This window comes from Electrona antarctica (genome assembly GCF_951216825.1).
Source record: "Electrona antarctica genome assembly, chromosome: 3".
In the NCBI taxonomy this organism is placed as follows: Eukaryota; Metazoa; Chordata; class Actinopteri; order Myctophiformes; family Myctophidae; genus Electrona; species Electrona antarctica.
The window spans coordinates 4,550,696-4,571,830 of NC_136808.1; the positions used below are offsets into that span (position 1 = coordinate 4,550,696).

General features: G+C 44.1%; 1 protein-coding gene across 3 annotated transcripts; it reads right to left on the reverse strand.

Moving 5' to 3' along the window:
- Positions 1–918: 918 nt before the first annotated feature.
- On the reverse strand, positions 919–21,098 carry cebpg (CCAAT enhancer binding protein gamma). 3 transcript variants are annotated; one of them, XR_013789603.1, is made up of 4 exons: positions 20,916–21,098; positions 16,160–16,522; positions 5,414–5,900; positions 919–5,251 (listed from the first exon to the last, which is right to left on the reverse strand). XR_013789603.1 is itself a non-coding variant. In XM_079496660.1 (3 exons), the coding sequence occupies exons 2-3, from the start codon at positions 16,343–16,345 to the stop codon at positions 5,496–5,498; spliced, it is 591 nt and encodes a 196-aa protein (XP_079352786.1). In that variant the 5' UTR covers positions 16,346–16,522; positions 20,916–21,098; the 3' UTR covers positions 919–5,495. The 3 variants fall into 3 exon arrangements, 1 of the variants encoding a protein (XP_079352786.1); XR_013789604.1 differs by having other exon boundaries at positions 919–2,598; positions 2,670–5,900; XM_079496660.1 differs by having other exon boundaries at positions 919–5,900.
- Between the last annotated feature and the right edge of the window lie 37 nt (positions 21,099–21,135).

The window sequence follows — 21,135 nt, forward strand, 5'->3', positions numbered from 1 at the left end:
CTATTTTTCAAAAATAGCAGACCTACAAGCTCGTAGCGCGCCACTCGGTGGCGCGCTATGAGCTTGTAGATCTGCTATTTTTCCAATAGCTAAATTATAACATAATGTTTAAAACACCAAAAGGGGTTCCCACCCAAAATGGATTAAGAGAGGTCACTACATTCCTGTCGGATTAACTTCAAACTGTGCTTGGTGTTTCGACTGGATGATAATTTGATCAGGGGGAGGGGGGGGGGGGGGGAAACTACATTAAAAAGTTTCACTAGAAATATACTCCTGTTCTGTAAATTTGATCTGCCAATGTGCACTGGAGACTATGTCAATATGAAATGCTGTGTTGTAATTATGTGAAACCAGAGAGCAACTGCAATTCCTCATGGAAATGCACTTGGTCAGAACTCTCTTCTGCAGCCCAGTGTGAACTGATCAAATGTTACATTTTTAGTGGTGCAACCACTCCAACGAACAGCAATGTCCGTTTGTGTGTGACTATGTGTGTGACCAAAGCAAAGCAAAGCAAAGTTACTATATTTACCCAGGGTATCTGGGCTAAGCTCAAGAACTTGTTTCCAGCCAGGCCCTGCTCATAGAACATTTCATGGTAGTGGTTCAATGCCTTGCTCAAGGGCACTTCAGCGGTGGTAATTTTAACGTGTCGGACTGCTGATTCGAACTGGCGACCTTCCGGTATCAAGACCGCTCCGCAATCCGTTCGGCCACCGCTGCCACAACCAGTACCAATGAGTACCAAAAGTGGCGCTGTTGTGCCAGAAACAGAGAGAGAGAGATAGTGCTGCACTGTTGCCTGCTAATGAGAGAGAGAGAGAGGGGGGGGGGATTTGCACCACTCAGTTCACACGGGTGTGATTTTTATAAAAGGGAAGACAATGCTGAATGACAACAAATGACCGCGGTTACAACTTTTATACTCAATTTTAATTTACAATGCACGTTTCCCCAATATACTCTTATAAAAAAAAGCAAGTCACAGCTAAGAGAGAAATGCTGCCCAGCAACATTCATACCAAAGCAAAAAAAATATGCCCTATATCCATGGAAGTTGCTATTGCAATGTCATTTTTATGGATAAACATTTGATTTTGGCTTAATGTCAAATTGTGGTGATTTATTTTTCTCTGACAAAGATGCTGCAAATCTGCATAATGTTTGACAAAATGCTGTTTTGTACAATTTCCGATCTTTTTAGAGTATAACATTCCAACAGTGTACCCCACATGCAAACTTTCTAACATGCTGCTTTTTCACTGAAGTAGTAGAAAAGAAAATGAAGGATAGAAAAAAACCTAGTGGAAAGAAATAAAGTGTGCTTGGAAAGCTGTCAAGAAAGACCGCCAGGAAAGTCTGTTAGAAAAGGTCCAAAGTACACCACTCCAAACAGAGACTGACTCTAGATGATTCCATTCAAATATAACAAAAAAAAACAAATTATTTCCATCAGCTAATGAGTGAATAAATAGGCTACCTGGAAGCAGTGATCACTATTGGGCAAAGGGTTTCTAATGCTATTTAATTGTACTTAATCACAACAAAAAGAAAGAAGCTATGAGCACCTCCTACATCAAGTTCACATTTTAACCCGTTCAGGCCTGATGTCGAAATTTATAAAATGCCTTCTAAATCCTGACAGTTTTCGGTCAGGATTTGTGCCACATTTTCACGATTTTTCAAAAATAGCAGACCTACAAGTTCGTAGCGCGCCACTCGGTGGCGCGCTATGAGCTTGTAGATCTGCTATTTTTCAATAGCTAAAGTATAACAGAATGCTTGAAACACCAAAATGGGTTAAAGCCGTGTTCAGACTGGCAGCCAAATCTCATTTTGTTGGCCCGTGCAGATCGTAACGTTGGTCAAGTCTGAGCACACACACACACACGCAAATAAGTTGACAAAGAAGTTGATTTATATGGGTATCAGATTTGAATCACATTCCTAGGTGGTTTGAAATATGAGTAGAATCTAATTAGATTTCTAAAAAGGTGTGTTTCAGCCTTGGACAATCGGACACTACAAGCTCAATTGTGAACTTGAATTATTTTTGTCTTGCGAGTGACGCCCGCCGTACGACCAAGCACACGCATGTTGCTACCACAGCAACCGATACAGAAAGGTTGACAAGTCAACGTCTGAACTCACAAATGTGACACGACAAGTCAGAGGAGTCATAAAGATCAAATTTGCCTGCAGTCTGAACAAAAGCCTCGGTTAATTGGAACGAAAACCCATTTTTAAGTCTAGAGTCACTCCTCAGTCTGAAACAGACACAACAGACATCATCCCGGTGGGATTTGAACCCTCCTACACAGACCATCCCAAACAGCAACCACGCCCTCGCCCTGGCGAGGCTGCAGGTAATCACCCCCAGAGCCTACAACACACGCCACCGCAACAGGTAAACACAAGGAACACAAGTCGTCACGTCTCAGCCCGTCCTATCTATCCGCCGCGGTACGGGGGTGGGGGCGGTGCTCCGTTAACCCAATTAGGCCCGACGTCGAAATAAAAAGTCTTCTGAAAGAATATGTATTCAAAGATGTGTGCGGCATTTTTACGATTTTTCAAAAATAGCAGACCTACAAGCTCGTAGCGCGCCACTCGGTGGCGCGCTATGAGCTTGTAGATCTGCTATTTTTCAATAGCTAAATTATAACATGTTTAAAACACCAAAAGGGGTTCCCGCTCAAAATGGGTTAAATAGCAGTGGCCAACGAGACAGATGCAGCTTAGAAAATGATAACATAATGGAGCCTACCGACCACGTGGAAAAGACCAGGTGGGCGGGGATGAGAAGACACGTATAAATATACATTTTACTCTTTAGCCCCTAAATCCCAAGACTCTTAATCCAGAGCGCCTCAGTGATGAGTGAGTGAGTGGATAATATAATGGGTGTTGCTGAAATGCACACTTTTGATAGGCTGTGTGTGCGTGTGTGCGGAGAGCACGATTAACCACATGAACCCTAGTGTCTCCATTCTGGGGTCGAGCGTTCCAACAAAAATAGTCTACAAACCTCACAACGCTAGGCTGTTTTCGGGCAAAGAGATGTGGTGTTGAGAGGGGGGGTAATAAAAACGACTTAACCCATTTTGGGCGGGAACCCCTTCTGGTGTTTTAAACATTATGTTATAATTTAGCTATTGAAAAATAGCAGACCTACAAGCTCGCAGCGCGCCACTCGTCGGCGCGCTACGAGCTTGTAGGTCTGCTATTTTGGAAAAATCGAAGAACCACTGACATAGAAACATAGCTTTTTCAGAAAACTGTCAGGATGTAGAAGACATTTTTTAGAATCTGATCACAGGTCAAAACGGGTTAAGAGCCCTGTGGTGTGTACATGGGGTCTAAATGGCTATGGCATTTTTTATTTCGTAATGAACACAGGGTCACCGTGACGGCATGACTAGAAAAGTGGCTATGCATTTCAACTGGTCCAGCTACACGTTTGGTAAACAAAAGGTCTAGCAGACAAGACAGATACATGGACAGCAGTGGCACAGCGGGTTAGTATGACTGTCTCCGTCTGTCTGTCTGTCTGTCTCCTGGGTTTTTTGGGCTGAATCAGAGGATTAGCGTTGGAGCGAGGATGTGGTTTCGATGCCACCACGAAACGTTCTACTTGTAATACCTGCCCGAATGCCGAGATTAGCCTGCGGTGTCTGCCTCTGGGGCCTCTCCTAAACCACACACACCTTATCCACAAACACAAACATCTGTCTGGGTCTACTAGGACGCAGGCTTGGAGGGAGAGCGTGTGTGTGTGTGTGTGAGGTGAGATAAATGCAGCACAGACATCTCTGCTTCACACGCACCGTTCGTCCGCCCTTTTACATAAGAGCTTTAGAGCAATGATTCATTCCGCTCAGTTTAAGACATACAACATACATGAAACAGATTGTATTACATCAAAATGTGGAAAAAACAATTCCTACGTTTTACCCTTAATGTGTTAAAAAACATCTAAAAATGTAGTGAACATACTTAAAGTCTGAAAGTGATAAAAAACAATTTTTATCAAAGCTTTTTTTTTTTTTCGGTGCAAAGACAAAGACACCTGTAAAATGAACTAACGATAATTAGAAAAGTCATTCAAATACACATCTCACCAAGTTATATTTATAGAATTTTTTACATCTCTGGTTCCACTGGAACATTTCTTGGATGCCATAATTTATTGATGATGAACCTTCAAGGATGCGCGGCCGGGTCAAATAGGCCTATCTCACAGAATTTCCCCGCCCCCTTAATACGCCCCCTTTCGGGGCTAGTGGTGATAGCGTGACGTCACTCCATAGACGCTACATGTTAACAGAGGTCATTTAAGAAGTCTACAACTTTTGTTTTCTCAAGGTAAGGTTTGTTCTATCTGTTCGAGCTGATTTACCATCTTGTTTGCTTCATAATAATATTGGTCTGTCACATTTTTACATTAGGAAATGTACTTAGATTCTCCAGAGAAAAAAAACGTGTAAATGCTAATGTTAAATGACACCACTAGCTACCGGAAGGGGGCGTGGAAAGGGGGCTGTGAGATAGGCCTATAGAAGCAAACATCTGTGATGATAACGACGACACATCCACTCTCTCTTCCTGTAACATCTAAACAGCTTTAATATTTACACATGAACTGAACGGAACACAGTGCCTTTTTCCATTTGAATTATCAACTGCTTTGCTTTTGGAATGGACAAACTATCTATTTTAACCCACTTAGGCCTGACGTCGAAATACAAAAAAAACGTTCGCTCTGAAAGAATATATATTCAATGATTTGTGCCGCATTTTTAAGATTTTTCAAAAAATAGCAGACCTACAAGCTCGTAGCGTGAGATCTGCTATTTTTCAATAGCTAAAGTATAACATGATGCTTAGTTAAAACACCAAAAGGGGTTCCCGCCCAAAATGGGTTAAAGAGATGGTGGGTCCATTACTAGGTTAATATTCTGAATCATTTGTGAGGAAATGTGAACACACAAAAGAGTAAAAAAGAAAAGTAAAGAAAAAGAAATAATGATTTTGAGGGTAGATTTCCGAGAAGGGAAAAGGAGTACTTATATATATATATGATAGTGAGGTCAGCCATCCAGCAACAACAACAAACAGCAAAGCAAACATAAGTACAACCTTATTATAAGGTTTTTGATGAATGCTTAACTTCTTTGTTGGCCATTGTTGTTGCCGTTGTTGACCATGGCCTCACTCACACCTAAGACACACTTGCGTCCTGTGTCTTCTGTGTGTCATGGCCGCCTCAATGCATTTCCAATGGGAGTCACATGGTTTGATGCATGGCTGTCTTCTGCCCTCCCCCCATGCAACAAGGCTGTGTCTTCAAACCATGCGACTCCCATTGGAAATGCATTGAGGCGGCCATGACACACAGAAGACACAGGACATGTGTGTCTTAGGTGTGAGTGAGGCCCCATATCAGAAACTGCTGCTGCTGCTAACAACTGTCGTCGACTCTGTTGTGCTCATCATTGGCCATTGCTGTTATTGTTGTTGTTGTTGGAGGCGGGGCTGGTGCCGTCGTTGAGCCCGCCCCCCCCAGGCGGCTGGGGGGCGTGTTCCGCCAGGTTGTGGGCGTGTTCCAGGAAGAGGTCTTTGAGCACGCTCAGTTCCTTGCTGAGGAGTTTGATTTTGGCCTCCAGCCGCTCGTTCTCCTCCTTGAGCTCGTTGACCCTGGCCTGCGTGTCCTGGGCCTTCTGTTTAGACCGCATGCGGCTCTTCTTCACCGCCAGGTTGTTCCTCTCCCGCCGCTGACGGTACTCGTCACTGTCCTTCTCCGCGTGGGGCTTCTTCATGTTCTCCTCCTCTTCCTCCTCCTCCGTCTCCGTCTCGTCAGCCAACGGCGGTGGGTTAACCGGCACCAGCTGGGGCACCTGCCAGAGGAGATCAAGAGAGGATAAAGGAATGATATCAGTGTTGTTTTTGGCAGCAACATTCTTATTTTACTTTTAGTCATAGTCTCTTGAATGGGTTTTAGTTTAGTTTTAGTCACCCCGGAATGTTTTAGTGTTTAGTCTAGTTTCAGTCGACTAAATGTCATAAGATTGTAGTCGACTAAATCTACAGTTGATTTAGTAGACTAAAATCTATTTTGGCGGGCCTTGATGCAGTCGTAATGACTGATTTTACACTTGCTGAAAATAGCCGATCTACAAGCTCTGAGCTTGTAGATCGGCTATTTTTTAGCAAGTAGCCAAGTGTAAAATGACTTATACTGGATCTCTTGTCCACTAGTTACTAAATTTGAGTCTAGTTTTTATTTGTTGACAAAATTGACAGTATATTTATATTGTAACACTGAAAGGCAATGGGGGTTTTATTGATGCGGTTTACCGAACAAAATACAGAAGAATGCCTCCTGTGGACCAATCCGGCTCTGTGGCCGACAGACAGACAGGCCCCCCTGGCCTGCAGCACAGGGTTGTTTCTGGCAGCACATTTTGATTTGAGTTTCAGTCATTTCAGTCTTTTGAATAGTTTACATTTAGTTTTTAGGTAGGTTTTTGTCAGTGAAAAAAAAGGTAGTCGACGAACATTTTTCGCCTTAGTATTGGTCGACGAAATCAACACTGTACTGTATGTATCTTACGTCAACACTCACATTTTGCCCCTATACACATTTATTCTTCTCAAGGGGGAACAACTGACCTATCGCCATAGTCCGGCAGCAAACATGTGGGACATTTGGTATATCGTTTTTCTTTATTGGCCTAATATATTGTCGATAATATATATATTACGTCAACAAACACACTCACATTTTGCCCCTATACGCATTTATTCTTCTCATGGGGAAACAACTGACCAATTGCCAAGTCCTTTCCCTGCAAATACCGACAGACCAATCATCGACCCTTGACCTTGGACATTCTTCCCTAAAGTTTCAACTCCATGGAGTTGATACAGTGAAGAGGTTTTACACTGATTTTAGAATTCCTTCTAAATGAACATACCTGGTAATAAATGTTTATTTATTCATGGGTGGGGTTTGTGAAAGGAAATGATTAAAAGATGTGCATATTGTAACATTGAAAGGCAATGGGGTTTTAGTAGAGGAACTCTATAGAAAATACAGGATCAACCTCAATCTAATTGCAAAAAACCCAAACTCGGCTGATTTTGATGCTGAATCCATTCCAAGCATTAGTTTTGCATAAAAACACTCCTTGGGATAATAACGGCCATAGCCGTCATCACAAATGTGATGAGTGGCTATGGCCGTTATTAGCCCAAGGAGTGTTTTTATGCAAAACTAATGATTGGAATGGATTCAGCATCATGAAAACACCCTAGTTTGACATGTCACATGCTACCTAAAGCATAAGGAAATTTAGAAAATATTTGCCTTATATTGGATGTCTATGGTGGCCATACTGTACAGGCCATTTTCAACACTTTCCCCTCAGACAATTCCAGGCAACTTTTTTTCTGTTATTCAGGATATATTGAAGATACAAAATCAGCTGAGTTTGTTTTTTTTGCAATTAGCTTGCGGTCAAATTACATTATTACTGGACTATTTTATTTATGCGGTTTACCGAACAAAATACAGAAGAATGCCTCCTGTGGATCAATCCAGCTCTGTGGCCGACAGACAGACAGGCCCCCCTGGCCTGCAGCACAGGGTTGTTTCTGGCAGCACATTTTGATTTTAGTTTCAGTCATAGTCTCTTTTGAATAGTTTACATTTAGTTTTAGTCACCTGGAATGTTTTAATGTTAATCCAGTTTCAGTCGACTAAATATCATAAGATTTTAGTCGACTAAATCTACAGTTGATTTAGTCGACTAAAATGTATTTCGGCGGGCCTTGATGCCGTCGTAATGGCTGATTTTCCACTTGCTGAAAATAGCCGATCTACAAGCTCACAACACGTCGCGACGCGTTGTGAGCTTGTAGATCGGCTATTTTCAGCACGACACCCATTGTAAAATGACTTATAGTGGATCTCTTGTCCACTAGTCCCTCCGTAACATTTTAGTCTAGTTTTTATTTGTTGACGAAATTGTCAATATATTTAGTCTTAGTTTGTCATCATAGCTCAGTTTTTTAGTTTTCGTCAGTGGAAAAAGTAGTCGACGAACATTTTTCGTCTTAGTTTTAGTCGACGAAATCAACACTGCTGCAGCAGAAAGAAAGATGAAAGATGGCACAACCTTTCTTCACGGTGTGGCTCCTCATTCAGACCGTCACTTCTAGACGTCTCACTAGAACTAATCTTACAAAACCGCTGGACCGATCAGCGTCAAATTCATGTTCATCTCATGTTTAATACTTTTTGAAATATTCAACTTGAATGTTATACTGCAAGTCTGTGAGGCCTCCATCGTCTAGGTGAACCCGTGCCCAAATTTGGAGTCATACATCATAGTCTAAATATTTCATAGACAGATAGATGGCTGACATGACAGGCTGGCCGCAGGAAGTCAGAGTTCCACCAAAACCAAAACCAAAGCACCAAGTGAACGGGGCTCTTACTGTAGTGAACGGTGCTCTTACTGTAGTGAACGGGGCTCTTACTGTAGTGAACGGGGCTCTTACTGTAGTGAACGGGGCTCTTACTGTAGTGAACGGGGCTCTTACTGTAGTGAACGGTGCCCTTACTGTAGTGAACGGTGCCCTTACTGTAGTGAACGGTGCCCTTACTGTAGTGAACGGTGCCCTTACTGTAGTGAACGGTGCTCTTACTGTAGTGAACGGTGCCCTTACTGTAGTGAACGGTGCTCTTACTGTAGTGAACGGTGCTCTTACTGTAGTGAACGCCTTACTGTAGTGAACGCCTTACTGTAGTGAACGGTGCCCTTACTGTAGTGAACGGTGCTCTTACTGTAGTGAACGCCTTACTGTAGTGAACGGTGCCCTTACTGTAGTGAACGGTGCCCTTACTGTAGTGAACGGTACCCTTACTGTAGTGAACGGTGCTCTCACTGTAGTGAACGGTGCCCTTACTGTAGTGAACGGTGCTCTCACTGTAGTGAACGGTGTAGTGAACGGTGCCCTTACTGTAGTGAACAGTGCTCTCACTGTAGTGAACGGTGTACTGAACAGTGCCCTTACTGTAGTGAACGGTGCCCTTACTGTAGTGAACGGTGCTCTCACTGTAGTGAACGGTGCCCTTACTGTAGTGAACGGTGCCCTTACTGTAGTGAACGGTGCTCTCACTGTAGTGAACGGTGCCCTTACTGTAGTGAACGGTGCTCTCACTGTAGTGAACGGTGCCCTTACTGTAGTGAACGGGGCTCTCACTGTAGTGAACGGTGCTCTCACTGTAGTGAACGGTGTAGTGAACGGTGCCCTTACTGTAGTGAACGGTGCTCTCACTGTAGTGAACGGTGCCCTTACTGTGAACGGTGCCCTTACTGTAGTGAACGGTGCTCTCACTGTAGTGAACGGTGCCCTTACTGTGAACGGTGCCCTTACTGTAGTGAACGGTGCTCTCACTGTAGTGAACGGTGCCCTTACTGTGAACGGTGCCCTTACTGTAGTGAACGGTGCTCTCACTGTAGTGAACGGTGCCCTTACTGTGAACGGTGCCCTTACTGTAGTGAACGGTGCTCTCACTGTAGTGAACGGTGCCCTTACTGTGAACGGTGCCCTTACTGTAGTGAACGGTGCTCTCACTGTAGTGAACGGTGCCCTTACTGTGAACGGTGCTCTCACTGTAGTGAACGGTGTAGTGAACGGTGCCCTTACTGTAGTGAACGGTGTAGTGAACGGTGCTCTCACTGTAGTGAACGGTGTAGTGAACGGTGCTCTCACTGTAGTGAACGGTGTATGGCTGTTGTGGGCATCATTTGCCTCGAAATGTTTTCAGATTTTTACCACCTCTGCCATGAATTTCAGCATTATACGACGGGCTAGCTAAAAGATGCTAGTTAACATTTAGTTAATCGTGTGGATTCTTTCTTACCACAGTGAAAAGGTGTGTTTTTACTGGACTATGTCCATGGTTTCTAAACGAAGCATTTATCACGCACAGCTGTAACCCACATCTTTACAGAGCAGCGCGAACTGTTACTGGATAGAGCTAAATCCTTTAAGTTTAAAGATCCAACAAGACAAAGCGAAATGCAGAGATAAAAACAAAAACAAGCATTGAGCGTTTACATTTAATGCATCATGCCCAGACAGGCCCTTCCCCTTACGAAGGTAACCCAAGGTCTGTTATTTCCTTGAACATATGATTAAAAACAGTCAATGATGACAACTAAACACTTCACCCTTTTTGCAAGAAAAATATGTTAATGACGTTAAGAAGATTTTTTGAACACTTTCCTGGAGGTCTTTATGTGTGTAATATGTGGTTTTAGATATTTTAGATTTTCGCAGTGAGCCCAGTGTCTCTGATGTCATGGACACTGGGCTCACTTACTTCCTGGACTACATGTTGTCTCAGCAAGACAGCCGAATACCAAACAACTCGTCTAGGGTTGCGCCGTTATTGAAATGTTGGCTCAAAATGCTTATTTTTTCTAAGACTAGGGTTGCGCCGTTATTGAAATGTTGGCTCAAAATGCTTCTTTATTCTAAGACTAGGGTTGCGCCGTTATTGAAATGTTGGCTCAAAATGCTCCTTTATTCTAAGACTAGGGTTGCACTGTTGAAATGTTGGCCCATATCCCAACATAAACAGCCTGAATGTAGTATTATGTATTTAAAATCTTTTGAAAGATTCCCCAGAACACACTGGCTGCAAATTGACCTATTGTCCTTCCAATACGTGATTTATGTTTATATGATTTACGTTATATTTACGTCATTTACTTTTTTCCATTTATTTTTTGATTCCTGGAGGTTCTTTTCCAAAACAATTAAAAATAAATGAAAACGGTAAATGACAAAACAGCCCCTCACATATTAGGACGATATCAGTCAACAGAAAAAAGGACGGGTGTTGAGACTGTTTTCGATGAATCTATCATGGTTGAAATGGATTTTGAAGTTACAATGGGGTTGTATAGGAAAGGGGGCGAGGCAACTAAAATGAATATCAAAGGTCTAAATACTGAATCGAAAAACTTAAAACTCATCGGGTGAACACCAGTTTTGGCCCTCGTTGCCACCGAAGCCCATTATAAATAAAAGAAAGAAAATGAAATTCTATTGTGCATGTAATGTGCATGTCATCACCTGGCATGCAGATTAGAGCAATTTTCAAAATATGGATACATTTTTTAAAAAAAAGGAATATTTCTTTTTTCAAAAAGGCGTCCAAAGGCGCCAATGGCACTCGCGGCCACCAGGGGCAGGCGTCCAAAGACGTCCTGTGGCACTGAGACACTGGCACTGAGTTAAAAACTGTCTCAGGTGTTCAGATAATCCTGAGTAAATGATAAAATGACCACATTTTTTAACCCATTCAGGACGGGAACCCCTTTGGTGTTTCTAGCATTATGTTATACTTTAGCTATTGAAAAATAGCAGATCTACAAGCTCATAGCGTGGCACAGAGTGCCGCGCTACGAGCTTGTAGATCTGCTATTTTTGAAAAATCGTTTTTTTTAACTAAAATCTTTGCTTCTTGGGTGTCCCTGGAACAGCATATTTTCAGGCCAAATTATATAAGTTTGGGGGTCCTTCACATGAAATAGTTTGAGCACCACTGATATAGAAACATAGGTTTTTCAGAAAAAGATTTTTTTAGAATTTTGACCTCAGGTCTAAATGGGTTAAAGTGAAATATCCCTTTAATCATGTTGAAGTAAGGATGGGCGATAAAACGATCTTGATAGTGGATCGCGATAAAATGTCTGTCAAACAATGATAAACTTTGGACATTAGGGATAGATCTAAAAGCTCATCACAACATAAACTCCACCAGGAGGATAGGAGTGTGTGTGATGTTTGGCAAAATGTTTAGGAGTAATATAAACATGTTTTTGTTTCTTGCAACAATTTTCTTCATTTTGTTGAGGAAATGCAGAGCCAGATCACTCATAGCATCTCTGAGGATAGAATTCTGGATGAGCAGGACATGTGCAGCATTTTGTACAAAATCCTGAAATCCTGAAAACTTTGGAAGGCAATCTTAGCTAATCAGTGTAGAATCTGAGAAATCCAACAGGCTCGTCTTGATCACATGACTACAAAGATCATGTGTACCGATTTGCGTGAGATTTGGATGAAATCTGTGCGACTAACATAAACAATGTGTTTTGCCGAAATCGGCCTCATGGTGGCGCTATAACCGACAGATGTGTAGGGACGCAGGGAAAAAAGGTTTTTCCATGGCCTCTAGGGAGTGCGTATACATAAGTTGTCGATGCAGTTATAGGTAAAAACAGGAATTGGCCTGTTATAGCGCCACCGTGAGGCTGATTTGGGAAAGAAATAGTGGCATGTCGTCCTCGGCCTAGTGGAAATGTGCGTGTATAATTTGATGGAAATTGGACACTGTGTTTGTGATTTGTGGCATTTTGTTCGAAACGGACCAATCATGTGAGCTTTGGAAGCCAATCAGGATGGAAGATGGGAAATTGTGCAGATCTGTGTTGATCACATGACTATGGAGATAGTGTATACCGAATTGTGTGATGTATGGATAAAATGTGTACGAGTTATCTACAGAAATGTGTTTTGCCTAAATCGGCCTCATGGTGGCGCTATAACAGGCCGTTGAGGAATATTTGGGGCAGAGGTTCGTCGTTGGCATCCAGGGAGTGTGTGTGCACAGTTTGGCATAGATCGGGCCAACGGTGCCGGAGATTAGCTGATAACGGACGGACGGAAGGACGGACGGACGGAAGGACACACACACGGACAGAGTGCAAAACATACTCTCTCCCCATGCCTTCGGCCTGGTGGAGACAATAAATGCAACAAGCCAGTCGGACTGCATTTCTTTTGTCTTGCTCGTCAAAGTACACGCCCCATTTCCTACTGCGGTGCACTGTTTACTTTGAAGTGAAAAGACAGAGTGGAAATGAGGGTGAAAGTGCATTCTCATTACTCTCCAACGGTGAGGAAATTATTGACAAAAAAAGGTTACTTGACGTCGTCCATTATACAGAAGTATCTCAAAAGTGACGCAGCACTGTAAGACGGCCTGCAAAATAAAATGTTCCATTGGTGCCAACCAAGACGGGAGGAAACTCTAACGGTAACTTTTTTTGAGTGGTGCAACCACTCTAAGGAACAGCAATGTCATGACGTTCAACTATGTGTGTGACTATGTTTGTGTGTGACGTTAATGAGCACCAGTACCAATGAGTACCAAAAGTGGCGCTGTTGTGCCAGAAACAGAGAGAGAGAGATAGTGCTGCACTGTTGCCTGCTAATAGGCCTATCTCACAGCCCGCTTTCCACGCCCACTTCTAGTGGTGTCATTTAACATTAGCATTTACATGTTTTTTTCTCTGGAGTACAAAAAGTACATTTTCTAATGTAAAAATGTGACAGACCAATATTATTATGAAGCAAACAAGATGGTAAATCAGCTCGAACAAACCTTACCTTGAGAAAACAAAAGTTGTAGACTTCTTAAATTACCTCTGTTAACATGTAGTGTCTATGGAGTGACGTCACGCTATCACCACTAACGCGGAAAGGGGGCGTATTAAGGGGGCGGGGAAATTCTGTGAGATAGGCCTATGAGAGAGAGAGAGAGAGAGAGAGAGAGAGAGAGAGAGAGGGGGGCACCACTCAGTTCACACGGGTGTGATTTTTTTTATTATTACGAAAATGTGAGGCCAGGTTTCGGCCACAAGTTTTGTCCACAGTATGACCACAAAAACAATCAATCGTATCGTATTGGTCAGCCATCGCCTTTACGCCTTACATGGGAAATGATCAGAAAGGTTGTAAAAGTGCAGTTTTTACTTTATACTATATATGATATGATACTTTTATATGATGATGATGATGCGGGGGGGGGGGGGGTATATACCATTTATAAACTACACGGTCACATTTGGACGGCCCTCCCTGCTTGACAGAGAGACGAGAACTACTGTACATTGGCACCTGTTCTTGTATAAAGCCATACTTGGAGATTGTCCTAAATACATCTCATCTTTCCTGAAATGGGACTCTGAGCCCTATACCACACCCGGTCCAAGTAATTTCCCCAAATTCAAGGTACCAAAAGTTAACTCTGAACTTGCTAGATCTGCCTTTAGCGTCTGTGGCCCTAATAATACATGGAATGACCTACAAACAACATTAAAATTGACCACACTGGTACCCCTTTTGGTGTTTTAAACATTATGTTATAATGTAGCTATTGAAAAATAGCAGATCTACAAGCTCATAGCGCGCCACCGAGTGGCGCGCTACGAGCTTGTAGGTCTGCTATTTTTGAAAAATCGTGAAAATATTTATTTTAGAAGATTTTTTTTACATTTCGAGGACAGGCCTAAATGGGTTAAAACCGTGGTGAGCACACAATATGTAACAGTTTTTAGATCGTTTTTAAATTTGTCTTGGCTTTTTTTTATTTGTAAACCTTATGTAATTCACATTGTATACCCTCCGTTTTTCCTTTCCTGGTCTTCTGATGTATTGTGATGTGATTGTATTATTACTCGACGACACTGGAGATGAGTTTGATTACTCAGTGTAATTTCGAGAATAAATCAAACTTGAATGAATTGTTGATTTGACCATGAACCTTTTTATTACTTTATCACAACGCTCAGATCATGAACCAATATTATCCAACGCCGTGATCCGGCGGCACCCACCCCTCTATACCAGAAATCCCGCCGGCTGGGCCAGGCTAGAGACATGGCGAGGATAACAACCACCCCTCTATACCAGAAATCCCGCCGGCTGGGCCAGGCTAGAGACATGGCGAGGATAACAACCACCCCTCTATACCAGAAATCCCGCCGGCTGGGCCAGGCTAGAGACTTGGGTGAGGAGAACACGAATCAAACTGAGGTGCCTTCTACACGAGGACGTCTCGGGCTGTTCCCCGCGCAAGTTTGTGAACGATATAAAACTTTCCTGCGTCTACATTGCGGTTATGGTAATTATGTATGCTGTATACACGAGACCGGTAAACTGCTCCGCTTTCAAGAAAACGCTGTAGTACACATGGCCGGCCTGTAGATGGCCACCAAAAAAAATAAAAAGCTTATTCTGGTATTCTGGTGTTGCCAAATAACTAATTATCTTGCCAGTCAGATGCGCATATGACATATCTAGGTCATATCAATTTAATCAGCAGAGCAGTGCTGCTTCTCTCTCTGAGTCTGCACACACTGACTGACCACGACCAGCTAAAGTTTATGCCTACTTTAAACCATAATATGACAAACCTTGGATTAATTCTTCTGAAAACGAGCAGCAAGCACAAAGTAAGTGATTCACACAGGCGGGCATTATTGGAAATGGATGCAACGCGCGAACGAGTAGCCTATTTCTTTTTTAACACGCAGCACCCCTCTCCCTCTCAATAATATATAGCATAAATAATAGGCCAAATATAACACTTTCCCTCTATCTGTGATCAGCTCCTCACACACATAACTCCTCTCTCGTGCATGCACGCCTGCTCAATCTCAGCAACTGTTTGCGTAAATATGTATACATTTTTCCCGATTGGGGGTGTTGTTTCTGTTCTCCAAAAATAGCTCCTCTACAAGCTCATGCATGCGGGCTGCAGATCGGCTATTTTTGGAGAAGAGATTTATAGGCATTATGTGCAAATATAAAATAGCTGTGATACTTATATGTAAGTGGTTATGGTGAAATAAACCATTAACACTGGTTAGTTTGGAGGGGGCGAGGGGACTATGACATCACCGTTTCAGCAAATTAGGCGGCATTTGCTATACACACGGAGACGAGAAAGTCGCGTCTCCAAACTTTCCCACTCTGGAAGGTAGTTTCAAAATTAGCCGTTTAAGTCCCCCAAAACGCCGTCTCCATGTGACAGAAAGGGCAGATCGGCTAATTACTTGCCCGAGTAACACAGAAATCGTCCTCGTCTGTACAGGCTCTGAATGAATTCCTCAAATTCAGCAAGGACAACTAATGAGCAGACTAAAATAATTCTAAATAGAAATATCTCCAGGGATGACGAGACCAGAATCGTTAATGGAAAGTGGAAACTAATGTAATGATAATATAATACTACTGCTGTAGGCCTCCGATCAACCATAATAATGCTACTACACAGTGGCCTCACCTGCTGTAGGCCTCCGATCAGCGTAGGGCGGAGAGAGGACGACGCAGCGGTCTCGACGACGGCAGTGGCGCCAGGGGGCGGGGCTCCGGCTGCGTGGATGACGTGGTTCTGGATGACGCTCGCGCCGTTGTAATCCGACGGGTTGGCGACGTGTTGTTTAGGCTGCTGCTGCGACGGCCTGCTCATTTGGATCCAATCGGACGTGTGATGACTGATGAACCAACCCTATGGAACCGGGGTGGCTGGGCGGGTTGGGGGGGCGAAGCTTGTCCCAAGCTGATGGTGGTGTGACGGCCGGGGGTTGATTTCGTGGGAGATCCTCCTAATTGACAGATCTCCCGTAGGGACGACAGATTCTGGAATCTGGTGGAGGTGAGAAACAGTATTTAAAGGCCACGTTTACACGAACGGATCAGTTGCATACTCACTTTTTATTCTGCGTAAATTTAAGACGGAGGGCATGACGGGGATTGAAAACGCTGTAGTGTGCATGCTGTGGCGGCAAAGTAGTTTGGTGGTTGTGGACAACCAAATCTCCATACATGCCTCTCTGTGTGTGTGTGTGTGTGTGTGTGTGTGTGTGTGTGTGTGTGTGTGTCTCTTTATGGTTATGTCTGGCTCATAGTGACATGCCTAATATATATATATATATACATACACACACACACACACACACACACACACACACACACACACACACACACACACACACACAGGGATGAAATGTTCTTATAATCTTCGTGGGGGCACGCCACGCCGCTCCCGCCACGTTTGGTATTACCAAACTGTCATTTATTTACAGTTTGGTAGTAAACACAGCGTGACAGCGGTAACGTGCAATGATCAACCATCAACAGTAAAAAAAATTGTTTCAGCATCTTGTTTCAACATTTCAGCATGCAATAATCAACAGTAAATAATTGAAATGTAAATAATTGAATTGTGTCTGAGTCATCGATGGCTGCCTGCTGCTGGCTACTGCTTTTAGTTGTCGGATTTGTTGGCTCTTAAAAGAGCCGTTGTAGTAGTACTGGCAGGTTCTGTCGCTGTCAGCGGCGGCGGCGCCAGGGCGGTGAATTGTAGCGTCCCCTGGGTGAACCTCTTCCTCTTGGCTGCTGGTTTCATTGTGAACAACACTGAACAAGCAGATCACAGTACTACCTGGCCAGGTGAAAACAAACGCCACCCTGGCTAGTAGCATTTGAATGCTTGATCTAAAGGGAGGACCGGCAACCCCCCGCCCCCAGACTGGCCGAGGTGTTAGGAATGTAGAAAAACTAGACGTCCCCTAAAATCATCAAGGGGGCTCAAGCCCCGCAGCCCCCACGTAGTCGTCGTCAATGTATATGGGCATATCGTGTTTGTTTATAGTTATATCTGAGTCATAGAGAGGTGGCTGTGGTCCCTACTGTATATATGGGCGTATCAACTTTGTTTATGGTTATATCTGAGTCATAGTGATATGGCCGTGGTACGCCCGCCAATTAGCCAATGCCAATATAGGATGCATCTAGATTATTATTTCTTTTTTTTTTTTTATGTTTTTTTGTGGCTTTCGCCTTTATATTACTTTTTTTTATTTTTTTTATGGAGGGACAGACAGTAGGCTGACAGGAAATGGGGAGAGAGATGGGGGGGAAGACATGCAGTAAAGGCCGTCGGGATCGGGAGTCGAACCCGCGGCACACTGCCAGACTGGATTACCAGCCAAGGTGCCTGGACCATTGAGCCATGGGCCCAGGCTGCATCTAGATTATTTTGATTAATCAAACAAGCAGTCACCAATAGAATGATCGCCAAAGAACAAAATCAATAGTTGCAAACTCGCAAACCTTCCATCATCATTGTGCCAATATGTACTGTACTGAAGCCATTATTGTGCAACCCAGAACAAAGATCACAAAATAACCCATCTTCTTAAATGGATGAATGTTTTGGGTTCATTGGGGTTTCCTGCAATGAGGAACTTGAGGCTTTCATCACATGTCAGTATTCAGTGCTGTTGTATTGCCTCTCAGGATTCACCAGCTTTCATAGCAGTTCAGCCAGGTCACAACGCGTTACTCACAACAGATCTGCTCAATTCTACACAGCCGATGATGGCAATGGGTAGAAAAACTATTAGAATATAATCCTAACTAATATAATAATAATCCAATTTTAGGTCAAAAAATCTTCTAGTGCCCGATTTATTTATTTTTATCCCACGATTTTGCAACCCATGCATGTTCTTCACCTAGTGTCAATTATCTAACGCAGCGGGTCCCAAACCTTTTTGGCCATGCACCCCTTGTTACCTTCCGACCTAGCTGACACACCCTCCCACATGGAAATATAAATTGCATAAGCTATATAGAGACATATATTTCCTATTTATCCACATATATGCACATATGCACCTGAATATGGCATATATATATGCAGCATAGGCTGCATATTTGCCATATATTGGCATAGTATGTTCATATATTTACAATAAAATCATAGCACCACCATTAGCCTTTTTCATGCCGCGCACCCCTTAGAAGGCGCTCGCGCACCACAAGGGGTGGGAACCACTGATCTAATGTAATCCTGGGCGCTACACTTCCTCATGTGAGGGTACCTACCCTAGGGGACACGGGGAGAGCATGCGAGGGTGCCTAGCCTACCCTGGGGGACACAGGGAGAGCATGTGAGGGTGCCTACTACCTACCCTAGGGGACACGAGGAGAGCATGCGAGGGTGCCTACTACCTACCCTGGGGGACACAGGGAGAGCATGTGAGGGTGCCTACTACCTACCCTAGGGGACACGGGGAGAGCATGTGAGGGTGCCTACTACCTACCCTAGGGGACACGGGGAGAGCATGTGAGGGTGCCTTCTACCTACCCTAGGGGACACGGGGAGAGCATGTGAGGGTGCCTACTACCTACCCTAGGGGACACGGGGAGAGCATGAGAGGGTGCCTACTACCTATCCTAGGGGACACGGGGAGAGCATGTGAGGGTGCCTACTACCTACCCTAGGGGACACGGGGAGAGCATGTGAGGGTGCCTACTACCTACCCTAGGGGACACGGGGAGAGCATGTGAGGGTGCCTACTACCTACCCTAGGGGACACGGGGAGAGCATGTGAGGGTGCCTACTACCTACCCTAGGGGGATACAGGGAGAGCATGTGAGGGTACCTACTACCTACCCTAGGGGACACGGGGAGAGCATGTGAGGGTGCCTACTACCTACCCTAGGGGACACGGGGAGAGCATGTGAGGGTGCCTACTACCTACCCTAGGGGGATACAGGGAGAGCATGTGAGGGTGCCTACTACCTACCCTAGGGGACACGGGGAGAGCATGTGAGGGTGCCTACTACCTACCCTAGGGGACACGGGGAGAGCATGTGAGGGTGCCTACTACCTACCCTAGGGGACACGGGGAGAGCATGTGAGGGTGCCTACTACCTACCCTAGGGGACACGGGGAGAGCATGAGAGGGTGCCTACTACCTACCCTAGGGGACACGGGGAGAGCATGTGAGGGTGCCTACTACCTACCCTAGGGGGATACAGGGAGAGCATGTGAGGGTGCCTACTACCTACCCTAGGGGACACGGGGAAAACATGCAAACTCCACACAGAAAGGTCCTTTCGCCAACCCTACCTGGGGTATGGGCACTGATGACACGGAGGAGAGAGCACGCCTCCAGCACCCACAGCACCCACAGCGGGAATCGAACCCAGGACCTTCTAGCAGTGAGGCGACAGAGCTACCGACTGTGCCACCGTACCCCCTGCCACCACCCAAATAAAAGCAGAATTAAAACTAAAACTACCAAGATATAAATATATAAAGACGCTAGCAGGCAGAAATAAAATAAAAAGGAGCTGGAAAGGATTTAAATCCATAAATTCAGATTTCTTGTTTTTAAGATGATTCTGTGAACTAACCGTGCACTTGGATGCTTTTCCCCCCACTCACTTCCTCCTAAATATGTCACACACACACACCACAACAACACTACTACTACTACCCCCAATAAATTGGAACTCTGAGGGTGTCCTCCGAGTTACATTAATTATTAAGTGTTATTCTATTGAAGATTGCCAATTAGCTGCCTCGGTTGTGATTGGTCCTCGCGTCACTGTGTGTCGTCAGATAAACGCACCAACAAGCAGCAGGCATTAGGCAGCTCTCCTCTCCTCCAGAATGATTGCCTGTGGATTGCATCATCACACATACCTCCCTTTGTGTTTAGAGAGAGGGGGGTAGAGAGGAGAGAGAGAGGGGAACTCCATAGTCATGCAGCCTTGTAATGTAAGCAGAACCATATAGTTCTGGTCGGGGAGATATTGATTCAGGATTATTTATAAGCAAACCATCCATCCATCACCCACCGGTCCATTCAATTCACATCAAGCGTGGTGGAGTTTGGGCAGAGAACAACTTGTTGTGTTCGTTATGAATGTGCTGTACAGTGTACATGCTGTCACTCACTGTGCGTTGTGTCATAACATGTAACGTTACACAATAATAAACAAGACGAGCGTCAACAACAACGCCGTTTTACTGAGACACCCGCGAGAACACACGCAACACTAAACGCCGTTCCATTGACGTGATTCGTCGCTATTATGTACGAGTTAGTTCATCACACTTATTATTTCCCAGTTTTGTTAGACAGTTAGCCGTGGTTGCTAACAAGCTAACTCTTCTTTCTCTTTTGGCCGACAGAGAATTGGGCTGTTCATTCAAATAAATACAACATATACGGACTTACCTTCAAGAGGGCGACCGTTAAATTAGTCTTCCATCAAAGTTTATAAAGTTTAATCGGTCTCCTTTTCGGTGGAGTTCAGATGTTTTTGTTTAGAGACGCACAGAGAGAGAGAGAGGTGTGCTGCTGGCTGCCTGGTGTTGCACAATCTCTGTTACCATGTAAGGACAATGATCCGGCGTCAGCCAATCAGAGCGGACCTCGAGCACGATCAGCCAGTCAG